This window comes from Schistocerca cancellata, chromosome 3 (genome assembly GCF_023864275.1).
Source record: "Schistocerca cancellata isolate TAMUIC-IGC-003103 chromosome 3, iqSchCanc2.1, whole genome shotgun sequence".
Taxonomy (NCBI): domain Eukaryota; kingdom Metazoa; phylum Arthropoda; class Insecta; order Orthoptera; family Acrididae; genus Schistocerca; species Schistocerca cancellata.
In genome coordinates, this window is record NC_064628.1 from 575,981,484 (window position 1) to 576,008,834 (window position 27,351).

General features: G+C 40.2%; 1 protein-coding gene across 3 annotated transcripts in view; it reads right to left on the minus strand.

Moving 5' to 3' along the window:
* LOC126175426 (tetratricopeptide repeat protein 17) overlaps positions 1–27,351 on the minus strand; it is a 310,821-nt gene that overhangs the window by 13,749 nt on the left and 269,721 nt on the right. Inside the window, exons 11-13 of one of the 3 annotated variants that reach the window (XR_007535560.1) lie at positions 26,764–26,988; positions 9,221–9,418; positions 4,173–4,278 (exon numbers count right to left, since the gene is read on the minus strand). Coding sequence is in view for 1 of the 3 variants with exons in the window: in XM_049922224.1 (XP_049778181.1) it covers positions 9,221–9,418; positions 26,764–26,988 (423 nt within the window). In the remaining 2 variants the exon portion in view is untranslated. Of the gene's footprint in view, positions 1–4,172; positions 4,279–9,220; positions 9,419–26,763; positions 26,989–27,351 lie in introns of those variants that run through there. The other 2 variants (XM_049922224.1, XM_049922225.1) reach the window with 2 other exon arrangements.

Sequence of the window (27,351 nt, forward strand, 5' to 3'; positions counted from 1 at the left end):
TGCAGATACTTTAATAGCAATGAGTTACTATCCTATCATGTTTATGGCAACATGTTTGCTTCTGGTTTCTGTATTACGGACCCCAAGTTTATGGAACTTCGCAGCAGCAGCTGTCACTGTAGCAGCAGCAGCAGCAGCAGCTACAACACCAACAGTTTGCGGCTCAAGGGCAATGGCACAAAGAGCTCTTTTACAGCAGCTAGTGTCTGAGCAGCAATGATAACAGGAGTTGTTGGCCTTGGCTTTGCCCCCACCACCACCATTCAGTGCCTTTGACGAGTATTTCGGTAGCTGGGATGTCTACTTCTATCATTTTGAACTTCACCATTTTGTTTCCAACATTTCTGGTAGGCAGCAAAGCAAGTACACTTTTGTCTTTTATTAGTTGTTTGTGCACAGTGGTGCAGAAATTTCAACCTCTCTCAGACCCTTGTGATTTGTCTTTCAATGATCTTCGTGCTGTGTTAACTGAATACTACAGAAAGCTGACATACTGTCACAGCTAGGCTCCAGTTTAATCAGATTCGTAAGCAACATGGGCAGCTGTGCACAGCATGGGCTGTTGACTTGCAGGGTCTTGCATGCCAAGTGCAGTTTAGACGTGATTGTGCTTCTTGCACCATACAGGGAGGTCACTGCCAAACCTTTGATTCATTCTGATCCTAGTCATGGTGAGGTGCTTCACACTGCTAAATCTTTTGATGTTGCTTCAGCATTTCAGTTTGCTTTTCCCAATGAAATACATGTCACACAAGTTTTTAGTCTCATGAGAGACTTAAGTCTGTTGTTCAGCCCCCCCCCCCCGCCCACGGGAGTGATCATTTCAGATATGCCCTTCCTCTTCGGCGTTGCTATGTTCATCACACCCGTCAATGAAGTGCCAGTCCTGCTCTGACTGTAGCAGTGTGCTCAACAAACTGTTGGCCATGTCTGGCAGAAGACTGCCTGGCCATTTAGAGACAAGAAGTGGCTCATTGGCGCAGGATCACCCAGGCATGAGAACAACATGGCAGTTTACATCATCACTGTTGTGGAGCAAGCCATTTCCCTACCTTCACAAAAGCTCATGCTGGACTTAACACTGTACGATTAGACCATGGAATTCCAGCTGGATACAGGTGCTGTCCCATCTTTAATCAACAAGAGCATATACAGCCAGATCACTTCCACTGCAACAGCCCTGGTGCTGGGTCCTGTCTTACCTCCACAGGGACAGTCCTCTCTTCTGAGAATTGTTGCTAGTGGCCATGTACATAACATTCATATGCAGTTGTGCACTATCATACTGATACTAACATCTTTGGCTTAGACACTTTTACCAGTTTTGGGTTCAAAGCAGAGGACCAAGTTCATTTAATATCAGATTCAGTACTGTTTTCTGATATATATGCCCTGTGCAATTTCTATAAGGAGACCTTTCAGCCTACTATTGCATGTCCATGCACTTTTATGGCTCACATTTCCTAGGAGCCTTCTGTGGTACCTACATTTTGCCATTCTCAACTGTTACCGTTTGCAGTATATGATGGTATTAAGACAGAACTTGCATAGCTTCAGGACCAGAGCATTATTTCACCAGTTTCCACAAGTCAATGGGTGACACCTATTGCGGTCATTAAAAAACTGAATGGGTTGTTATTCATTTGTGGAGATTGTAAGTCCACTGTTAACTCTCAGTCCAACAATGATCTTTACTCCCTGCCTCATCTGGAGAGTTACTGAAAAAACTGGCTTGAGCCCAGTATTTTTCAAAGATAGACTTAGATGATGTGCACTTCCAACTGCCATTTGATGAGGCATCATTTCAGTTGCTAGCCTTGAATTGGCAGGAACAATTATTTGCCATTTTGGGTTTTGAGTGTGCCTGCCATTTTCCAAAAGTATTTCTAATAGTTGGTTCAGGATATTCCACACATTATAAATTATTTGGATGAAATTACAGTTATGAGATCGACCCACCTGGAGCACCACAAGAAACTGGAATCCCTATTTAAATGGCTCCAGGAAAATGTCTTGTGCTGTTGGCTGGAAAAGCGTAGTTTCCTTGCACCCAGCATCAACAACTGGGGGCATATTCTTACAAAGGTATCATGCTCAGAATAGAACATGTTGATGTGATCATAAAAATGCCTGCCCTGAACAAACTAAATAAAATGTCGTGTGACCACGGCCTCCTGTTGGGTAGACGGTTCGCCGGGTGCAAGTCTTTCGATTTGATGCCACTTTGGTGACTTGCGCGTCGATGGAGATGAAATGATGATGATTAGGACAACACAACACCCAGTCCCTGAGAGGAGAAAATCTCCGACCCATCCGGGAATCGAACCCGGGCCCTTAGGATAGACTTTCTGTCGCGCTGACCACTGAGCTACCGGGGGCGGACCTGAACAAACTTAAACACTTGCAGTCATTCTGGAGAAAATACCTTATTATGTCAGGTTCATTACCCAAGTGTAATAAATTGCACACCCCCTCAATCAGCTGTGCAAGAAAGGGGTCAAGTTTGTAGGGTCAACCACCTGTCAACAGGCATTTCAGCACCTTAAGGACAGACTCCTGCTGGCACCTTATACGCCAGGCCTGCTGTTAACACTGGCAGTGGTGCCTCCCAGCATGGCATCGCAGCTGTCTTTCTCACAGGTTGGTGGATACCTCTAAGCACTCAACAGCCTTCACTTCTAAAACATTAAATGCAGCACTGCTTAACTGTTTCCAAATTGAGGAGGAGGTGTTAGTGATCATTTATGGCATATAGAAATTTCACTTATATTTATATGGTAGCATGTTCCATCTCGACTGACCACAAACTCTTAATTTCATTGTTTGGCCACCATTCTAAGCTCCTGGATAAGACAGCAATGTGTCCACAATGCTAAGCTATATTTTTAAGTGGGTACCATTATAAAACCTATTTCCACCCCACCACCCACCATGCCAATGTCAGTGCCCTATTCCACTTAACACTTGGCTATGGCACAGAATTCAATCACTAGAAAACAGTCTGCTTCACCCTGGATCACCAGTTACAACAACCTGGATGATTTTCTGCTTACAGTACACAAAGTGGCCATGGCGTCAGCAAGCAATCCAGTCTTCAAGAAGGTGTTGTTGGTGGGCCAAAAGGGTAGAACAAAGCATGTTTGCAGGCTGGCAGACCCAATTTACGAAATTATTTTGTGGTGTGGTATCGGCTTCATGCCACGAATAGCATATTGACATTGGGCCACGGAGGCCTCTGAATGCTTGGTCATCATTCTGTCCACCATTGTCACCCCACATCCTCTGGCTCCTTCACACATCACATGGGATGATGACCTACTTTGATGCGTTGGCCTGACAACAAATTTATTGGTTTGGTATTAAACTGACATTGAACATGCAAGGGCATCTGTCTTTGGGCATGCATGTTCAGCGTGCAACTCACAATGAACTTGGCTTTGTTTACAAATTATGCATTCATATCTGGCACAGATACTTTAGTAGTGGTCTGTGTCAGATCTGATGACACAACACATTGCTGGGAAGCCTAAATGATTTGGAGCACAGAAGTAGTCCTCATCACAAAGGTGAATCAGGAGCCCACTAAAATAGATAATGTGTAATGTGTGACAACTGATACTATATTGGAAGACGGCAGACAGAAAAAGGCTGTACTGTTTGAACACAAAATTAAATGGTTCAAATGGCTCTGAGCACTATGGGACTTAACTGCTGAGGTTATCAGTCCCCTAGAACTTAGAACTACTTAAACCTAACTAACCTAAGGACGCCACACACATCCATGCCCGAGACAGGATTCGAACCTGCGACCGTAGCGGTCGCGCGGTTCCAGACTGTAGTGTCTAGAACCGCTCGGCCACCCCGGCTGGCACAAAATTAAAAACAAAGCCATTTTTAAAGTAATAAGATATGTGCTTAAATGAATAAAGCAGAGCAAGACATTAAGTACACTGACAACTTCTGACCATACATTTTTATTTTTTATGCACTGATTTATTTATTAGATGCCTATTTTTTTGCTTGCTTTCAAATTTAAGAGTTCTGCTATTTATAAAAACAAGTAGTACATCTTTTCAAATTACATGCAAAGCTGAATGAATAAATAACCTATTACCATCTTCTACTACCTAAAACAATGTATTATGTAAGACAAATTGAAAAAAGTGCCTTACCATACCAGCATACATAAGGTTCATGGTAAAATGAACCACCTCAAATGTAGCTAAATACTCTAGTATCAGTCTTGTAGGAAATGATGTGTCATGATGCTGCTCTATTCTGTGTAAAAATAAATACATACAAAGTCAGTAACAGTAAGTAACCTATTTTTTACTCTACATCTAATGTATCTAGTGGTAATGGCAGTTTAGTTCATATAATTAAAGTGACTGAAAATATGTGGCAATTGTCAGTAATGACACCAAATACATTTGTATGTTGTACTCCCTGCCATCCACCAAATATCAGTTCAGGAATGTGCACTGACTGTATCAATGTTTTGAAAAATTTATTTATTACTGCATGAGTTAAGTAGAACAGCCACACAGCCTGTGAACCAGTCACTGAAGCTGTCCAGCCATATGAATGGTCAATGCAAAACAATGGTAGAAAGCAAAATTTGACTACCTAGTGACAGAGCATGCTGCTAACATGAACATAATGTCACCTCTAAATCAGACAGCCTCCCCAAATTTTTATCATCCACTACTTAAGTTGTGTTTTACTCTATACATCCCTATAGGTTTCCTGAAAACTATTAAGTTATGGACATGCAATTTCCATAAAGACAATTGTATATTTTCAACACAGTCAGTGTCTTACTGTAACACTTTTGAAATGTTATGTATGATCAGTATCATAATTTCTGATGAGATGACATTATAGTTATCACAAGTCTTTTACTTAAGTCACAACAAAAAATGAAGAAAGGGAGATTAGGATTTAAGATATGTTTAACAATGAGGTCATCAGAGATGGAGCACAATCTTGGATAGGGGCCAGCCACGATCTTTTCAAAGGGATCATCCCAGCTTTTGTCTTAATCCATTTAGAGATACCACAGAAAATCTAGATCTAGCTGGATGATGATTTGATCTCCACTTCTCCCAAAGCAAGAGCAGTGTTTTAAACCATGATGACACTGCCCTCACTCCTGATGTCACTGTGGGCTCTGGTGCATTAATGAATGAATGAATTAATTAATTAATTAATTAATTAATTAAGCACATGAACTTAAGGTTTACTCAACCTTAAGGTTAGCTCAAACTTGCATGTGACTCAAAAAGAATTGGAGAATATGGAGAAATGATAACAATGTTTTTTGCCAACAACTAGGCACTATGCATAATTAGTAAATATTATTGAATTAAATGTTAAAACTGAGCAAATGCTAGACAAACTACTATTGTTCCATGTGGTATTAAGGTCATGGAGCTAATGTGAATGTTGCAGATACGAATAACAAGTAGGAAAATGAAATGTCTATAAAGCACACAATGGCAGAAAAATCAGATGAAATTACAATGAAAGCAAATTCACTTGTCAAGTGAGCAATAATTTTGGTCTCTAACAGGAGCAATTACTTTTAAATGCACTAATAATTACTTTTCCAATTAGAGATTGTCACTTAAAACCCTAAACTAACTTCATAATTATTTTGTTAAGGTTTGTCTATTTAAATTTAAAGATGAAAGATTGTTTTGGCTACTTTACTCTCACGTTTTTGCCAGGTCTATCAACATAAAGACCAAATAATACATGAACTTTGTGTCACAGACTGTGAAATTGCTCCATATTATGAAAAAGAGTTAAAATAAAATCACAGGAATTTTAGAAGAGAGTTTAATTAAAATTAACAACATTTTTCTAGAATGATTGCTTATGTAAAATACAATGGAGACACATTAATGAAAGAGGCAAGAAGTAACAATGGATACTGTTTTATGATTTAAGGACTATGGGGAGGTTCTGGGGCCTCTTATTTGACAAGGTACTAATTCTGATGACATACGTAAACTAATTACAAAAAAGAAATGGGGAGGGGGGGGGGGGGGGGGGGAAGAACTACTTGCTGCAATTTTATAAAAGTTTCATGCACTCTCACCTAGATAATAGTTGCATGGTAATGGCTCAGGGTGACCAATATACTTAAAGAAACTGGAATCAGTACATCACAAAAAAAACCACATTGATCCACAAGACAAACCCTATACCAAGAGTGCGTGCAGATGAAGCTGAGCTGCTTTATCTGACTGATGGAGGCTTGAAGTGGCCAAACAAGCATTTGGCTCCACTCGTTTTGACTTAAACATCCTTTCCTGCAACAACTAACCTTTGTGCAACCTTGGAATGATTTTACAAAAATTATCATAAATGACAAAACTGCTTAATACATGTGCAAAGCAGCATTTAACAGATCTAGGTGTGTATGGTAACAACATATGAAGACAAAGTTCAAGTAAAGCATTACATTGGAACTTGATAACATGGAAAATAAATTTAGGTTTGACACATTGCAGCAAATTGTTCACTGAAGGCCAGTTTTAAGGACAATTTTTTAACATTTTAAATCAGTATCAGGATTTTATCACAGAATATACTGATGGGTCAAAACAAGGGCACACTATTGATTGTTCTATTGTTTTTGCAGACCATGTCCTTGGAATCTGCGTCCCCAGTGAGTTAATTGTATTTCATACTGAAATCTATATGATTATAAAGAATTGTGGACCAGATCAGATATGATCAAGGGTTGATATTCCTCATCTGGTCAGATTCCCTTGGTACTCTGCAGACCGTCCAGCATATGTAACCAACACAGAAACTGTTCAGAATATTCAGGAAATCCTTCTGTAGTTGCAAGGATACAGGAAGAAGCTGTCATTCTGCTAGGTACCAGGTTTTGTGGGAATGAGTGATACAGCAGCCATTGAGACATGTAACCTACCAAATGTGCTATACCTCTGCAAGCCATAATATCATTGCTGAGCATGTCCATACTGCATCTATTGGAGGACTGGAGGAAGAGAAAGAAGAGGAGAGCAGAAAGGTAAGTGAAATGCGGGAAATATGGTGGTATATCTGCTGTCAGTCAATTAGATGCGATACGACTTGCTCACCATTTCTTCAAATACGACACACGCCTTGATATGTGGCTTCCCTCTCGGACTTGACACTCACCAGTTCATGATGCTTGTTGTGCACTAATTACAGTTCACCACATGTTAAGTTGGTGTATTTTATATCATAACAAAAGAGCTGAAATCAGTTGGTCAGCAGAGCTGCTATCAATTTTAGAAAACAGTGGGATGAATGTGGCACATGTTTCTAGGTTTTGTGCCGTGTCTGGCCTTTTACTTACATTGTCATACAGGATATTTTAGTGTGGGCAGAGGATGATTGGTTTATCCAGTTATTATGCAAGTGATCAGGCGACCGCTTTTTCCAAAACTGCTATTTCATGCCTGGCCTAGTCTTGTAAACTTGTGAATTACTGGTGGTCTCCTACATACAAGCACTCATCTCATAACATATTGGAAGTGGCACAATGATGTTGAGCACCTTAACAAACAACAGTAACAATGGGTGAAGCTTAGGGAGGGAAAGAGACAGCTTTGCAAGAGGCTAGGAATACCCCCTCAGTCCAAAACGTTTTGAGACTGTATAAATAAAAAATAGACAAAAGTTAAGTTGATGTTTTAATGGTTCAGGTGTCCTACACAGTCAGCCCTTGCACCCAATGCCACTTCCACTTGAGTACAATGCACAGAATACACACAATATTAATACATCCATGTGAAAAGACAGCAAAGTCCTTCTGTGGGATATTGTTCAACTAGCATGCACATTGACTTGAATGTGGTTATCTCATCAAATGCATTGATCCTTCACATGAATTTCTGCACTTAAGACATTTCCTTTAGGTTCATACTGATAACAATAAATCTTGTTGCCCATGATGATTTTTCTTTTTTATATAGAACACTTAAAATTTTATTTCATTACATTTCGAAAATGATATCTTGAATGTGGTCTCATTTCTGCTCAGTGTATTTGGAAAGTTGAAATGGGAAGTTTTGGTCCACTTTGTCCAGCATGTCTCTGTCTATATTGGTGATAGCAGCATGAATATGGTTCCGCAGCTCACCTATGGTCTGAGGAGGACTGGTATACACCAAGGAATTAAGATAGCCCCATAAGAAAAAGTCACAAAGGAGTAAATATGGCAAGTGTGTTGGCCACTGAAGATCACCCGTCAATGAGATGAGACAGTCGGGGAACTGTAGGCGCAAGAGTGTCATTGATGTTTGTGCAGTGTGAGCCATGGAGCTGTCTTGTTGGAACCGGATGTTGCCCACATTCATTTCTTCAAGTTCAGAAGAAAAAACTCCTCAATCATCTGGACATAATGCTCTGAAGTAACCATAACAGCCTCATCAGTCTGTTTGAAAAACTATGGGCCAATAATGCCACATTAGGATTCTGCACACCAGTCACAAATTCTGTATGCAGGTGCTGCCCAGGAAGTTTTCAGATGTTCATGCCACTCCAATATCACACATTTTGTTTATTCACACTTCCAGACAACTGAAAATGTGCCTCATCACCGAGGAACACAGGGGTGACATGAGGCAGTTAAGGCTTCACGTGCATTTTTCATGAAATAAAATCATGTGGTTTAGGTGTGTGAACCACTGTCATTTTGTATGGATGAAATTTAAGTCTTCATCAAGAATTCATCTCACTATGCAATTAGAAATTGCAAGAGCAACTGCATATGTTTGTGAGCAGATCGATTGGGGGATTCAAAATTGCCAGCCTTAGTTTCTTGAAGTTTTCTGGTGTTCTGGTGGCTCTTGAAGGTCCTGGTTTCCAGTATCCATAAATATGTCCACCCATATAATAACTGATTTTTGATCAGCAACACAACCTGCAGGCACAATGTGAAACTGTCCACTGAATGCACGCTGGATTGCGATGACCGAATAGCCATTGGAAAAGTAAGTCACCACAGTGAATGCACGGTCCTCTCTTGTCCATTGCACGATTACTCCTCAACAAACCTTTAAAAAATGTTAGGTCCTACCCTTTTGAATGTGCTCACCCTCACAAAACAATGAGTAATGGCCTTTGTGTGGTACACTTTTCAAATAAGGAAGACCCTGCATAACAGTAGTTGACCTACACATTTATTTATGAGTTATGAGTCGTTTCTAAGTACCTCTGTACTAGAAGCTGTGGCTGAAGAATCTTTACTCCTAAATTTGAACCTGCATGACGTCTGATGCAGAAATTTTGTAGCAGCTCCTCGTAAGTAGCTGTTAGGTCCATGGACCAAAACTTGTTGAAGGTGGTAAATTGCACCTGTGAAGTTCTTCTTTGATTCTAAAATAACAGCCATCATGAAGTTGGACGTAGGCTGAGGACAGAAAATCACTTTATCAAAAACAAATATTGATGCAAAATTTTACATTAGTCAGTATAGTATTTATATTATCACAGTGAAAAGAATTACAACTTTAATAATCTGTTACAACACAAAATGTTTACTAAGTATCTTTTGTAAAGCAGGAACTCAAAAATAAGACCACACAAATGTATTTGACCTACAAAGGAAAATAAAAAAAGGAAGTATAAGAAAGTGAAGCAAGAAATTAAGCATGGCTTATTAAAGAAAGATAGCTAAAATATTTTTAATTTACAAATTAAACTGCAACTATTTGTTCTCTAGTAACTTCTGCACTTTTACCAACCATGTCTAGTTTGCACATCTTTTTCCATAGATGCTTACAGCTTCAGTTTCTTGTGTTCTCTATCATTCTTGAAATTGCACAGTGAACTATTAAATATTTGCGTCTGAACAATGTGATCATCATTGTATGTAATTATATAGGTAAATAATTTACACATCTGAAGAACTACAGAAATATCAAAACAACAGTACTCTGGCTAAAGCACCACAGTCTAGACAGGATATTTTTTTAAGAGATGAATGTTACATACACAACAGGGATCTTCAGATGTATTTATGTTAGGCTCTTTTTAATGAGATACACTTATTTCCTAAAATAACATTTGTACAGTGTGTGGCCAAAGGTTGCTTTGTACCAATATTAGAGATTTTTTCCCCTATTTGAACCATACTGAGTGAGGACAAAATGGCTATATATTTGCTGTGCTACATGTCCTAATCTCTCTTTTGCAAATATCATTATTTCTACAAGAGATATAATAATCTGACAGCAATATTACAGCACAGTCTTCCTGAAGTAAGGTAGGAATTTGGAGATGGAAAACCTTTCACTTGCCTAGTTTGCGACATAGCATATGAATAACATGCTTTTATCAAGATTGCTTTTAAAGGCATCATAACAACATGAACTTCATTATTTTGCATGTAACAGATCAGTAGTGAAAGTTTCTGCCACAGTGGTCTCAGCAAAACTCCAGATTAGAGTGCACAGGCATTGGGGAGATTCATAGATAGCAGAAAAACTTATTCTTTCTAGCTGCCTTTCAAATCTAATGACTTTCGTTTGCAAGTTTATGCATTGACAAAAACAATAGATGCAAACTGTGATTTCTTCTTCTGGTACCTATAAGTCACCTTGATTTGTTTGTAATATGAGTCAGTGGACAGTGGCATTTTATGCAAGTAGTGTGAACTCTCTGATTCTTTGGACTGCTTCTGAACTACAAACAAATGACAGATATAGATGCTCCTTGCAGTCATGATTGTGAATTGTAATTGACTGCTTCCAGTATGCTGTGCTGTACAGATAAATTGTCTTGGGTGGTTATAATTAAAGAGCAGCTACTCACAAAGATCCAGTGTGGGTTGGAACTTTCATATGCCAGTGAAACTGGGTAGATATTCTAATGAGTTAATGTGGAATCAGTTTACACTGGGAAAAACTTAGTTCCAATTCTTGCCACCAAGTACAAATCTGGTGCTGTACAGCATAAAGTTGCCTACTTTTCCAAAGCTCATATTGAACAAACTGTGTAAGCACTGGTTTATAACAACATCAACTTTATGCTTTTTGACCTTTTCTGTCCATGCCCCATTCCCAACCAGCATAAATTGGTTCTGCTTTAACACATTATAATACCTACCAAGTCTCACTGCCATACAATAATTACAGCCCAGACTGAACCTCTGTGAGTAACTGCACTTTAACCACACCCATTCAGTATTTACAATATGTCATAGAGTGACCCTGGGCTTCCAATTCACACGCCAGAATGATCATATCACATACCAGTGAAACTGAATAGCATGCCAGAATGATAAAACACATATTACATATGTTTTAATGGTGAATGCACCACACGAAACCACTCCTGAACAACCGTGTCACATAATCAATGACTTGCACAACAAACATACAGAATCCTGCAGGCACTGATTTACAGTGGCAAACCTGATCCTTAGTCTCACTGTGGTGAAACCCCCACCTTTCTGGTCAGATAAACCAGTATTGTAGTTTGCCCAACTTGACAACCAGTTTGTCTTGGGCCACATCACCTCAGATGAAACCGAATACAGTTACGTGGTAGCTGCATGTAACATGCAAATGGCTATGGAACTACAAGACATCCCAAACTTGCTTATATACATTTGTTTATAGGCCTAATTCTCGTAATGTTTTTGGAGAATCAAAGTTAAAGTATCTCGTTTAATTGTCCTTTTTTTCATTCCATCGAGTGAAATATAAAATAAATAGCGTATAACTTCATTGTTTTAATACAGATCTCAAAAAAAAAAAGCGGAATTTTAAATCAGAAACTTGCTTATATACATTTGTGAATAGGCTTAATTCTTGTAACGTCTTTTTTGATTTTCGGTAATTTAATTGATTTATTCTAGCTAAAGTATTATTTTTGCCATGAGTGAGAAGTGCCTGACTTGCCGTAGAATTGTTAGTTCCGGGATTTGGTGTGATGGATGCAGTAGTTTTTTTTCACTGGGGGGACTGCAGTGGCGTGGGTGTCGGGAAAGTGGATCAGGCTCATCAGTGGTTATGTAGGATTTGCAGCAGAGATAGGAAGGTAGTGGAACAGGAGGGGAAAATTGCTGCCCTTCAGGCTGAGTTAGATCAGGCTAGGGAAGATCTGGACAGGTTAAGGAGGGAGAAGGGCAAAGAGAGGTGGGAAGTGGCAACAGGTAGCGGAAGGAACAGGCCTAGAACTAAGTCTGACAGTTTTGTGGTGAATGTCAAAAATAAGTTTGACCTGTTGCTTCAGTTAGAAACTGATGAGCCTCAAGCAGAGGTAGGTGTAGACAGGACACAACAAACTTTCAATAGGAATTTGAGAAAGAATGTAGGAAAGCCATCGAAAAGGAAGAAAGTTTTGTTGTTAGGAAGTTCTCATGCCAGAGGTGTAGGCCAACTTCTGCAGGAGGAATTAGGACCAGAATACCAGGTCACAAATTTTTTCAAACCAAGTGCTAGTCTGGATCAGGTGACAGAGGATTTAGGTTCACTCTGTAAAGGATTTACCAGGGAAGACACCGTGGTTATTGTGGGAGGGCCAGGGAACAGCATCGACAGAGATCCTGGGTACAGTATAGAGTGTGACCTGGTAAAGATTGCGTCGGCATCGAGACACACCAATGTTGAATTTGTATCTGTCCTGAGACGCCATGACCGGCCTCATTTGAACTGTTCTGTTGGGAGAGTTAATTTGGAGTTGGAACGGCTGCTTGGGTCGGGTGCGGGGGCTCATATTGGTGTGGTTCCTGTTGATTCTCTCAGTAGGTGGGACTATACCAGGCACGGCCTACATCTCAACAGGAAAGGGAAGGGGAAACTGGCTGGGGTAATAGCAGGAAATTTAAGGGGGGGAGGCACTGCCATGAATGGTAAAATACCAGTGGTTACAGGTGTTGGAGCAGCACCTTTTTTAGGATAGGTAAGACAGAAAGATGTCAAGTTCTACGAGAGGTCAGGATTGAAACAAATCTTCAGTTTAGGAAAGAAATTAAACAGCACAATTCTAGCACATTGGATCACCAATCACAGCTGTCAATTATAAATTTTCACCAATCACCAGAATTTTATCTCCACCAAGTTGTATCTCAGTCCTAGGTAATTGCATTGATGAATTAAAGTCACCCAACCCAGTTGACATAATCTGCCTCTCTGAACACCATGTGACCACTGGTATAGCAACTAGGCCTAAGCACAATGAGAAACTCAGACAGGAGAGTACTGAAAATGTTAGAATAAGGAAAGGTTCTCATAAAAATATAATTAAAAATAATGTAAGTATATTTCATCAAAATATTGGGAGTTTAAAGAATAAAATAGATGAGCTTCTGGTTTGTTTAGAAGATTTAGAAGCTGAGGATGAAATAGATATACTATGCCTGTCTGAGCATCACATTGTTACTGATATGGATAAGGTAAATGTAAGTGGATATAAGCTCTCTGCACATGTAATGAGAGAAAATATGGAGAAAGGAGGAGTTGCCATATATGTCAAAAGCTATCATTGTGCAAAAAGTATAGAAACAAAAAAGTTTTGTGTAGAGAAACATATAGAAGCATGTGCCTGTGAGCTTAAATTAAATAAAGGCACATTTATATTTATAACTGTATATAGGTCCCCATCAGGAAATTTTCATCTATTTCTGAAAAATTTGGACTCCTTGTGCTATCTGTCAGACAGGGGGAAGCAAATTATTATTTGTGGGGACTTCAATGTAGATTCTCTGAAAGAGGGTAATAGGAAAAATGACCTTGAAGTATTACTCGGTTCTTTAAATTTGACACCCGTTATTGATTTTCCTACTCGGGTGGTAAAGGATAGCAGCTCACTGATAGATAACTTCTTTATAGACCAAGATAAGTTTAAACAGATAAATGCTCAGCCTGTTGAGAATGGTCTTTCTGATCATGGTGCACAGCTAGTTACAATATATGACATAGCTCCATTCAGCAATACTAAACAGTCCTCCAAAGTAGTACGTTCAGTCAACGATTTAACAATTGCAAATTTCAGGGAAAGCCTACAGCAGTTAGACTGGGATGAGGTGTACCGTGAACCTGATGCCAATTTAAAATATAATTTATTTCATGACATTTTTGTAAATGCATTTGAAAACTGCTTCCCCAAGAAAATAGTTAAATATACTCTTAAGAAACCTTGTAACAAACCATGGCTTACTAAGGGTATAAAAATATCTTGTAACCGGAAAAGGGAAATGTATCTGACAGCAAGAAAGAGTAGCGACCCAGAAACTATCAAACATTATAAAAACTACTGTGTTATATTAAGAAAAGTTATTAAAAAATCCAGAAGTATGTGTATCACGTCTGAAATCAGCAACTCTGATAATAAAATTAAAACAATTTGGAATATTATTAAAAGAGAAACAGGTCAACCAAGAGCACAGGAAGACAGTATTACCATAAAATTGAATGAAAACTTTACGAACAAAAAGTCAGAAGTTGAAAATATTTTTAATAATCATTTTCTAAATGTTGTGGATATAGTAGGATCCAGGTGTTCATTAGAAGATGCTAGGTTGTTAATGGAAGAGGCCATACCTATTCAATTTGATACAATTGAAATCTCACCCACTTCTCCCTCTGAAATTAGGAAAATAATAAACTTGCTTAAAAGCAAAAACTCACATGGGAATTGATGGCATTTCCAGCAAAATACTAAAAGCTTGTTCTCAACAGATAAGTAAGATTCTCAGCCACCTGTGTAATAGCTCTCTGGAAGAGGGCGTTTTCCCTGATAGACTGAAATATGCTATTGTTATACCTTTGCATAAAAAGGGGGATAGATCTGATGTTAACAATTACCGTCCAATCTCCCTTCTAACAGCTTTATCCAAAATTTTTGAGAAAGTAATGTATTCAAGAGTAGCTTCACATATCTGTAACAATGAAGTACTAACAAAATGTCAGTTTGGTTTCCAGAAAGGTTTTTCAACAGAAAATGCCATATATGCTTTCACCAATCAAATTTTGAATGATCTGAATAACCGAACACCACCCATTGGGATTTTTTGTGATCTCTCAAAGGCTTTTGATTGTGTAAATCATGAAATTCTGCTAGACAAGCTCAAGTATTGTGGCATGAGTGGGACAGTGCACAAATGGTTTAATTCGTACCTAACTGGAAGAGTGCAGAAAGTTGAAATAAGTAGTTCTCATAATATGCAAAGTTCAGCACATTCCTCAAACTGGGGAACTATCAAGAATGGGGTTCCACAAGGGTCAGTCTTGGGTCCTTTGTTGTTCTTAATACACTCCTGGAAATGGAAAAAAGAACACATTGACACCGGTGTGTCAGACCCACCATACTTGCTCCGGACACTGCGAGAGGGCTGTACAAGCAATGATCACACGCACGGCACAGCGGACACACCAGGAACCGTGGTGTTGGCCGTCGAATGGCGCTAGCTGCGCAGCATTTGTGCACCGCCGCCGTCAGTGTCAGCCAGTTTGTCGTGGCATACGGAGCTCCATCGCAGTCTTTAACACTGGTAGCATGCCGCGACAGCGTGGACGTGAACCGTATGTGCAGTTGACGGACTTTGAGCGAGGGCGTATAGTGGGCATGCGGGAGGCCGGGTGGACGTACCGCCGAATTGCTCAACACGTGGGGCGTGAGGTCTCCACAGTACATCGATGTTGTCGCCAGTGGTCGGCGGAAGGTGCACGTGCCCATCGACCTGGGACCGGACCGCAGCGACGCACGGATGCACGCCAAGACCGTAGGATCCTACGCAGTGCCGTAGGGGACCGCACCGCCACTTCCCAGCAAATTAGGAACACTGTTGCTCCTGGGGTATCGGCGAGGACCATTCGCAACCGTCTCCATGAAGCTGGGCTACGGTCCCGCACACCGTTAGGCCGTCTTCCGCTCACGCCCCAACATCGTGCAGCCCGTCTCCAGTGGTGTCGCGACAGGCGTGAATGGAGGGACGAATGGAGACGTGTCGTCTTCAGCGATGAGAGTCGCTTCTGCCTTGGTGCCAATGATGGTCGTATGCGTGTTTGGCGCCGTGCAGGTGAGCGCCACAATCAGGACTGCATACGACCGAGTCACACAGGGCCAACACCCGGCATCATGGTGTGGGGAGCGATCTCCTACACTGGCCGTACACCACTGGTGATCGTCGATGGGACACTGAATAGTGCACGGTACATCCAAACCGTCATCGAACCCATCGTTCTACCATTCCTAGACCGGCAAGGGAACTTGCTGTTCCAACAGGACAATGCACGTCCTCATGTATCCCGTGCCACCCAACGTGCTCTAGAAGGTGTAAGTCAACTACCCTGGCCAGCAAGATCTCCGGATCTGTCCCCCATTGAGCATGTTTGGGACTGGATGAAGCGTCGTCTCACGCGGTCTGCACGTCCAGCACGAACGCTGGTCCAACTGAGGCGCCAGGTGGAAATGGCATGGCAAGCCGTTCCACAGGACTACATCCAGCATCTCTACGATCGTCTCCATGGGAGAATAGCAGCCTGCATTGCTGCGAAAGGTGGATATACACTGTACTAGTTCCGACATTGTGCATGCTCTGTTGCCTGTGTCTATGTGCCTGTGGTTCTGTCAGTGTGATCATGTGATGTATCTGACCCCAGGAATGTGTCAATAAAGTTTCCCCTTCCTGGGACAATGAATTCACGGTGTTCTTATTTCAATTTCCAGGAGTGTATATATTAATAACTTGCCATTCTATATTCATGAAGAGGCAAAGTTAGTTCTCTTTGCTGATGATACAAGTATAGTAATCACACCTGACAAACAAGAATTAACTGATGAAATTGTCAATACTGTCTTTCAGAAAATTACTAAGTGGTTCCTTGTGAACGGACTCTCACTGAATTTTGATAAGACACAGTACATAGAGTTCCGTACAGTGAATGGTATGACGCCATTAATAAATATAGACCTTAATCAGAAGCATATAGCTAAGGTACAATATTCCAAATTTTTAGGTGTGGCCATTGATGAGAGATTAAATTGGAAGAAACACATTAATGATCTGCTGGAACGTTTGAGTTCAGCTACTTATGCAATAAGGGTCATTGCAAATTTTGGTGATAAACATCTTAGTAAATTAGCTTACTACGCCTATTTTCACTCGTTGCTTTCATATGGCATCATATTTTGGGGCAATTCATCACTGAGGAATAAAGTATTTATTGCACAAAAGTGTGTAATCAGAATAATAGCTGGAGTCCACCCAAGATCATCCTGCAGACATTTATTTAAGGATCTAGGGATATTCACAGTAGCTTCTCAGTATATATACTCTCTTATGCAATTTGTTATTAACAACCAAACCCAATTCAAAAGTAATAGCAGTGTGCATAACTACAATACTAGGAGAAAGGATGATCTTCACTATTCAAGATTAAATCTAACTTTGGCACAGAAAGGGGTGAATTATACTGGCACTAAAGTCTTTGGTCACTTACCAAATAGTATCAAAAGTCTGACAGATAACTAACAAGTATTTAAGAAGAAATTAAAAGAATTTCTGAATGACAACTCATTCTACTCCATAGAGGAATTTTTAGATTAAAAAAATATATATATTAAAAAATAAAAAATAAAAAAATAAAAATAAAAAAACACAAAAAATGAAAAAGTTGTTATATTAACTTAAGTATGTTGTTAAATTAACTTAATTATGTCATGTATTGGAAAATTTGACTCGTTCCACATCATTACGAAATATTGTATTCATGATCCATGGAACTAGTATTAATCTAATCTAATCTAATCTAACCAACTTCCACCAAGTACTGAAAAAGACATCTTTATTAAGCATGAGCTTGTGACGCATTTGTCGCAGTCAGAAGCTAAGTTACATGAGAATTTGCTCTGTACTGAAGTACTTCATGAGCACACACCTTCTCAACTAATTCATCATCTTGTCATACTTGCAGGCAAAGCAATTAATTCTTATATTCTGCAGGATATATGGCTATCGTACTTGCCTGCAGATGCACAGAAAACACTCACAGTTTGCACTAGTGACCTTCACTCACTCACTCACTCACTCAAACTGCTTACCGAATAATCGAGATATAGCTATCGATGGGCACTGCAACCGTTTTCATCAGAAAAGAGATTCCTCTGCAAGTACTGCAAGCACAAGTGACTGAATTACCTAAGCAAGCCACAGCCATACAAATACAACACTCCACACATGTGCTGTGATAGCAACACTCTTCCAGCAGAAACGGTGTTCACCCACCAGGGATAATATCTGCTGGTATCACAAAGAGTTTGGAGTTGCATCTCATCAGTTCTGATCACCCTGCTGGGAACAGTAGTGATGGCAACTCATTTCAAACTGGACACTCATCAACTGTTTATAACAGAATGCTCTATCACGCTAAAATTTCTCATTGATAAAGGTGGTGATCTCTCAGTTTACCACTCTTCTTGTCTTCCATGGTGGAATACCAATGGCAATTACCTATATACAGCAAACAGATCTTCCATCAAGACTTAGGCTACATCAACTTACATCTAAACTTCAATCACCGACACAAATTTGAATGGACATTTGTATTATCGATGTGCTGGACCCGATTGTTGGAGCGGATTTCTTATCATTTTATAGCCTCCTACCAGATCTTCACACTCAATGCCCACTTGATTATATAACATAGTTTCCTAATTACAGATACCTATGCTGTGCCAACCATGCTTACATCAGAGTGACAAACCATACAGAAACCACTTCATCAATTCCCTGAAATAACCTGTCCATCACCTACGTCAGCACCAGTAAGACATTAAATGGTACATCAAACAATGGAAAATTCAGGATGGAATGTAACAATATGAAAAGGAAAGTTGCCACTCACCATACAGTGGAGATGCTGAGTCGCAGATAGGCATTACAAAAAGACTGTCACAAACAAAGTTTTCAGCCATTAAGGCCTTCATCAACAACAGACGTACACACACACACACACACACACACACACACACACACGACTGCACTCTCAGGCACTGGTGCTGCTGCTTGCAGTGTGGTTTCAGTTGCCTGAGACTGCAGTCATGTGTGTGAGTTGCATTTGCGTGTGTGTCTGTGTGTGTGTGAGTGGGTGTGTTGTTGACGAAGTCCTTAATGGCCAAAAGCTTTATTTGTGACAGTCTTTTTGTTGTGCCTATCTGCAACTCAACATCTCCACTATATGGTGAGTGGCAACTTCCCTTTTCATAAATGGTACATCATATTGTCACCACGCCAGGACTAACAGTTCACATATGTTCTCATCCTCTGTATTCAGAAAAACTAAAGATCACAGAGCAAATGTTCTCTTTTATATTAATACAAGGAAACAGTCACTCTTCATGAGCAGCTCCACTCCAAATCCTCCGTAAGGTGTAACAGACAGCACCCTTAAGGTGACTGTCATCAACTTAATGCCAGAATGATTGTTATCCTGTGCCACAAATGGAAGAGTTTGCTATGTACATTCATGGTAAGATTGTTTTCTCCATGGTGAAACCTTGTCTGTGCTTTTTATCATACACAAACTGTACCAGAAGATATACCCAAAACTGCTGTTTCCACACCATACAAACTTTATGAATTTGTGTGAATGCCATTCAGGCTGTGCAATGCCATCACGGTTTTCCAGTGCTTCACAGATGCAGGAACTAGACACTTGGAGTTCTGTTATCTTAACACGGGTGACCTACTTGTAGTGTCATCTAGCAAGGCAGAGCATCTACCACACCTACATTAGACTACAAGAAATAGTCTAGTGATTAACCTACAAAAACATATATTCGGAGTGATGGAAGTAAAATTCTTAGGGTACCTTATCAATGGGGAAAAAAATCCTCTCGCCTCAAGACAGAGTGGAAGCTATTTCTTAGTTTCTCCAGTTCACTATAATATGAAAATTACTGCATTTATTCAGCATGAAAAACTTTTATCGACATTTTGTGTAGAATCATGAAGTTTCAGTTGAGAGTTACTTTATTTTTCCTTGAAAGAATATGACATTTGTAATGCACAGTGTAAGAGAAGATGTAGATATTAATTTTGCTGTTTGGCGGGTGTAATCTTTGTCTTTGTAATAAATGGAAGTTTCCAAATAATATTTTTTAAATTTAGAATGCTGTGCTTTATGTTTAATTGTACAACAGACCCAGCAGCCTGTAACCATGATGTGATCTAAACAAGAATCAAATGTGATGGAAGATAAAGTGAACAGTAATATCGCAAACAGTGATGTGACACTAGAAGTGGACAAAGTCTGATTGAAACATCCTCTATCCTGGACTCAAAAGACTGATATATGGTTTTGTCAGGCTGAAGCACAATTTACAGTTGTGGAAATACAGACTGAAGCAACCAAATTCAATTACTTGTTAGCACAGTTAGAGCCCCGATTTGTCAAAAACATGTGGATATCTTGTGAACAGCGATGAAAGAAAATAATATTTGTTAGCTAAACAAAGATTGTTAAAGACTTTTAAAGAAAGCAAAGAACTTAACATTCAGAAACTAGTTGGGGAAATAGAATGTGATGATATGAAACCCAGTCAGTTTCTTTGGAAAATTAAAGTTTGTGAAGGAACGAATGTTTCAGATAAAATTTTAAAGATTCTCTGTCCAGACAACTTCCTGGTAGTGTCTGAAATATTGTAATAATTTCTAAGGAAAATATAGAAAAACTAGCACAAATGACTGACTGGATGATGTAAATGTGAAGCATTAACGAACTTCAGTCAACTTCAGTGGAAGTGTCTCCTGTGGCATGTGATTCTTCTGTATCAGTGAATGATAAGGATCAAAGAGCTTGACAGTGAAGCCCAAAAATCCAGATCTAGGAATCGACATTATCAACTGTGATGACATTCTCGTAGCAGAGGCTGCATCGAGCCGAGGTACAACAGTTCAGGAAAGTACTGCTATTTTAATTTTCATCATGGCTTCAACTGTGGACCTCATAAGTGTGCCCAACACTACCAACAGAACAGTGAGGGGAACGTCAATCGGCAGACACAGTGGTGGCTGAGCATTCCACTGCAATGGTTATACGGGCCGCCAATGTCAATTGTTTGAGATAAAACTTCATGGTTAAATTTTCTAGTTGACAGCAATGCTGATGTTTTCTTCATATGTGTGTTTCCCAAGGGCAAGGTTAAAGAGGCAGACTACAAACTTTATGCTGCAAACAGATTTTAGATTAAAAGTAATGGATCAAAGTTATTGAATATTGATTTAGGTTTAAAACACAGTTTTGAGTGACCTTTCATTGCAGACCACTGCTTCCTGAGCGGGAAGGCACGCTGGTCCCCACACAAATCCGCCCGGCATATTAGTGTAGAGGTCCGGTGTGCTGGCCAGCCTGTGGATGGTTATTAAGGTGGTTTCCCATCTACATCAGCAAATGTGGGCTGGTTTCCCTTATTCTGCCTCAGTTACATTACGTCATCGATTGCTGCATGTCTCCATGTACACATACACCATAATTACTCTACCATGCAAACATTTGAGGTTACACTCGTCTGGTATGAGATGTTCCCGGGGTGGGGGCTACAAAATAACCCTGGGTTTGGTGTGGGGCAGCAGTGAAGAATGTGGACTGCCTGTTCTGGGGTTGTGAACCACTGAGGTCTATGGTGGGACAAAGCCTCTCCTCTCCATCGTTTCTAGGTCCCCGGTTTAATATATGATACAATACTCAGTTACACATAGCTGCACTCCAGTATACAGTTGATTCAGCTGATTCTATTAGTTCACTCCATGCTAACTGTAAATACTCTCAACTACTTAAAAAAATTCCTGAACTGGCAAAATCCACCCTTATGCCAGGAGAAATTAAACACAATTTTAAATGTTATACTGCAACCAGCAAGGCCCTCCACTGTATTCAGAAGCCCGTAGGTTAGATCCACATAAACTAAATTGTCTAAACAAGACTATCAGTTCTCAATTAATATACATTTTTATATCCCAGTGGGCTAATCTGCTGCACATGGTGGAAAAGCCAGACAGTTAGTGGCCCATGGAGACTACTGACATCTTAAAGACCATACTCAAATATTCTCTACAGTAGATCTCCTCAAACTATATTACCAAATCCCACCAGATGAAAGTGATAAGGGAAAGTGTACTGTGAGCACGCCTGTTTGCCTACCGAATGCACCCAGTACCTTTCAGAGATTTAGGAATAAAGTTGAGAGATTTAGATTTATGTTTCGCTTATTTAGATGACATACTGACAGCTTCTAACCATCCAGAAGAACACACTCAACACTGAACTATCCTGTTTGAATAAGTGAACAATTTTGGTTCATAAGAAAATAACTTTTTAGGTCATGTGATTACTCCAGGAGGTAACAAACCAGATTCAAAACAGTACAAGTGATAACCAATCTGAAATGTCCAGCAACTGCATCAGAATTACGTTGTTTCCTTGCCATATTGAATTTTTACAGAAGACATTTGGAACATGCCCCAGAACAATGAGCTATCCCAAATGATGACTTGAAGAACATGAAGAAAAATGACAATAAGAGCTTTCCGTGGACAGAAGATGCAATAACACTGTTCGAGTACTGCAAAAATGGATGTCATAAATGCAGCCCTATTAACATTCCCAAACATAAACAATGAACTTGCATTATTTGAACACGCTTCTGATTTTGTATCTGGTGCATTTCTGCAACAGAAAGAAGAACAAATACAGACACTATTGATTTTACACCAAAAAGGTCTTGCCATCCCAGAAGAAATATTCAACATACCATAGGGAATTTCTCAGTGTATACATGGTAATAAGGTATTTTAAATACCTCCTTGAAGGACATTCATTTGCAGTGGAAAGTGACTATGCTCCTTTGATGTACACTTTTCAACATCAAAATGATAAGGCAAGCCCTATGCAGTTGTCTCGCCCACAATTCATATCAAAATTTATGACAAGTATCAGACATATTTCTGGAAAAGAACATGCTGTGCAGAACTGCACCAGATACAAAATCAGAAGTGTGTACAAATAATGCAAGTTCATTGTTTATACTTGTAGTAGTACCAATTGGTTGAGAGGAGATAGCAGATGTTCAAGTGAGTGATGAACTTTAGAAACTTTGGTCTACTCCTCATACTTCATTGAAGTTTAAGCAGCATGAAATCCATGGTGGAAGATTATGATTATGATGATGATGATGATGATGATTGGTTTTTTGGGGTGCTCAACTGTGCGGTCATCAGCACCGGTACAAATTCCAAATTTTTACTCAGTCCAATTTTTTACACAGTCCAATCTGGCCACCGTCATGAATGATGATGATAAAATGATGGGCACAACACAAACATCCAGTCCCCAGGCAGAGGAAATCCCCAACCCGGCCAGGAATCGAACCCAGGACGAATATTATTCTGCTGTATCAACAAGTAACATTTGTCCGTGCATTCCTCAGCAATTTTGATATTTTGTTTTTCAGCATTACCGTACCCTGCTGTCATGTCTTTTGTGAAATTACTGACATATAGATTTATTTGGTCAAACATCAAACAAGTTATCCAAAAATGGGCACAATTATGCATAGCATTCCAAAAGAACAAAGTGAGTGGACATACTAAATCTGCTACTGGCCAGTTTGCAAGCACAGATAGACAATTTAAGATGATACACATTAATGTGATGAATTCATATACTGTTTAACATGCATCGACTGGTTCAGTAACTAGATGGAAGACATTCCCCTATATGATGCTCAAGCAGAAACAGTGGTATGAATGTTTTATAACTCCTGGACCATTAGATCTGGAGTTCCTAACCAAACTTACCAAGCGACAACGAACTGAGGGTATGACTCGAAATATTCACCTGGCTTATAATACTGACAGATTCAAATACCAAACTCAAATGTAGCACTATAGTGCAGTGTATCAATGCTACAGGCACAACTGGTCATTGGGGGAAATTTTCAGAAACATGCATTTTCCTCTCTCTGCTGCCTCTCTCATTCTGGAGTAAGTGCTACCGTTCTATGAAAGTATTTGTTTGGCCAAACATTGAGAAAGCTTGCAAGGCATTTGTTTGTCAGTGCAATGCTCATCAGCTCAACAAAATAACTCTGCACATTATGGCTTTGCTCTTACTTTCACCCCACTGAGTAAATACAGAGCACGTCCACACTGACATCATTGGACTGTAATAGCATCAGAAGGGTACTAATACTGCCTAGCAGTGACTAACAATTTCTCATTTCCCTAAAATTATCCCATGAAAGATGCAATGGCAACAACTGCAGCCAAGACCTTCTTTTGTGCGTGGATCCCATGCTTTGATGTTCTTCTCCATGCCACCAAAACATTTTAAGTCATATCTCTTTACACATTGCTGGGTATGAACAGCATTCTGACCTGTGCCTACCATTCTGCAGCTATTAGTCTCATGGAACAGCTCCACAGGCAATTAAAGGCCTCAATCAGACACCATGCCACACAGCATTGGACTGACTGCCTACATATTGTCCTTCAAGAGCTCCAACAGCTTTTGATGAAGATTTCAATGCAAGAATGGCTGAATGAGAGTGTGGACAAACAGTTTGGCTATCGGAAGAATTCTTTACTGATATATCAAACAGTATTATTGAAGTCTCTGACTTGGCATATCTTTCCTCACAGATTTACAAGCACCATCCCACTTGTTAAAAACAACATTATACCACTGATCATTCACTTTCTGCAACTTACGGTCATGCAAGCAGGTTTTCATCTGACATGATGCCATTCGAAAATCTCTCTAAGCATCATAAGGTGGTCTACACACAGTAATGGCACACCATGACAAAACATTCACTGTTGATATCAATGACTCTTCCATTGTGGTATCCATCAACAGGTTCACACCTGCCTTTACTTCGACTGAAACAACACTGAGGCACTACCTGCAGGTGCTTCCATGACGATACCTGACATACCCAGTCCTCCACTGCTAAAGCCTGTGCCTGCAGGTAAACCTCAAGCACTAACTCATTTTTGGTGACACGTATGTTTTGAGCACAAATTTTGTTGACATTTGGGGAATGGGGAGTGAAGGAGTGATGCATACAGTGGACTGCTATATTTTGTGTGTGCAAAGTAAACTGTCTGAGGCTTTGCACTGCCTCTGAACTAAAAACAAAAAGGATAGTAGCTACTCACCATACAGTGGAGATGCTGAGACTTAGATATGCACAACAAAAAGACTGTCACAAATAAAGCTTTCGGCCAGTAAGGCCTTTGTCAAAAATAGATCACACACACACACATACACACACACACACACACACACACACACACACACACGACTGCAGTCTCTGGCAACTGAAGCCACACTGTGAGCAGCAGCAGCACCAGTGGTTGATGGGAATAGCGACTGGATAGCAGTAAGGAGGAGTCTGGAATGGGGATGGGGGAGAGATAATGGGGTAGGGATGGTGGACACTGACACGCAACTGGGGAGCACACAGGGACAAGCTGGAGAGAGGGTAGGGCAGCTACGTGCAGTCGGGAGGTTGGACGGAGGGCAGGGGGGAGGTGTGGGGAGGGGGAGGGGATAGCAGAAGAGGAAAGATGTAAAAAGACTGGTTGCTATGGTGGAATGGGGGCTGTGTAGTGCTGGAATGGGAACAGTGAAGGGGCTGGATGGGAGAGGACAACAATTAACAAAGGTTGAGGCCAGAGGGTTACGGGAATGTAGGATATATTGCGGGAAAAGTTCCTACCTGTGCAATTCAGAAAAGCTGATGTTGGTGGGAAGGATCCACATGGCACAGGTTGTGAAGCAGTCATTGAAATGAAGGATGTCATGTTTGGCAGCGTGCTCAGCAACAGGCTGGTCCACCTGTTTCTCAGCCACAGTTTGTCGGTGGCCACTCATGCGGACAGACAGCTTGTTGATTGTCATGCCCACATAGAATGCAGCACAGTGGTTGCAGCTTAGCTTGTAGGTCACATGACTGGTTTCACAGGTAGCCCTGCCTTTGATAGGATAGGTGATGTTTGTGACGGACTTTAGTAGGTGGGGGTGGGAGGATGTATGGGACGGGTCTTGCATCTAGCTGTACTGCAGGGGTATGAGCCATGAGGTAAGGGGTTGGGAGCAGGGGTTGTATAAGGATGGACGAGCATATTGTGTAGGTTCAGTGGACGGCGGAATACCATTGTGGGAGGGGTGGGAAGGATAGTGGGCAGGATATTTCTTATTTTAAGGCACGATGAGAAGTTGAAACCCTGGCAGGGAATGTAATTCAGTTGCTCCATTTCTGGGTGGTGCTGAGTAATGAGGGGAACACTCCTCTGTGGCCGGATGGTGGGACTTCTGGAGGCGGTGGGAGACAGGAAAGATAAGGCACGGGAGATTTGTTTTTGTACACGGTTGGAAAGATAATTACGATCTATGAAGGCTTCAATGAGATCATCAGCATATTTCAAGAGGGACTGCATGACACTGCAGATGTGACGACCATGGGTGGCTTTGCCAAAAATGTTTACAAGAGAAGTTCTTTGTACCTGAGGCCTTTAAAATATTAGCGTTACATATGGTACTGTATATGAGGCAACTATTGTGGAATTCTTTCAGTATTATTGTAAATGATTCTTTACTTCTATTGCTGGTGATGAAGGCACAGTTCTCTCACTTGGTATATTGGAAATTAAGGTAATGTCTCATGTAATCATATGTCAGCCAGTTCTAGATTCTTTCTGAAGAATTCTGGAATTGATACATATACGAGCATATTTTTACAAACCTCAGAGCTGTTGACAGCGAGAGCTTCTGATGCAGCATGAAGAGCTTCAGCAGCTCGTCCCATCTGATGCAAAACTGCTGCCTGTGACACTAATGACACATCACGGACTCGATGAGGACTTGCTGCTAATGCAATGGTTAGGCAGTCTAGAGCATGTCGTCCATTGCCCTTAATTCGCCAATACAGTGCTGCTAGTACATGTAACAGCCAACTTGGACCAACTTCCTGAAATATACGGAAACTCAAAAAGATATTCAAAGGTCATTTTAAAAGTAGCTTAGTATTAACAGCTTCAGAAGGTGGAATGGAAAAGTGATATGAAATTGGAACAAGACTGCATAAGTGTTAAATTTTTTTCAAAAAGAAAGAAACGAAGCATGATTAGGATGTCAAATCATTACTAATGAGCATGTGGTACAAAAAGAGAGTAAGAAATATGAACATAATTAACAAATAAGGAAGTTATCATCAGTGAACAACATTGCTCTCAGCACATTTTTGCAACAGCAGTATAATTAAATAAATATGTAAAACATTATTTATTTATTGTATAGTGCTACTCTTTTGGTTTACACTGGTTTTATGATC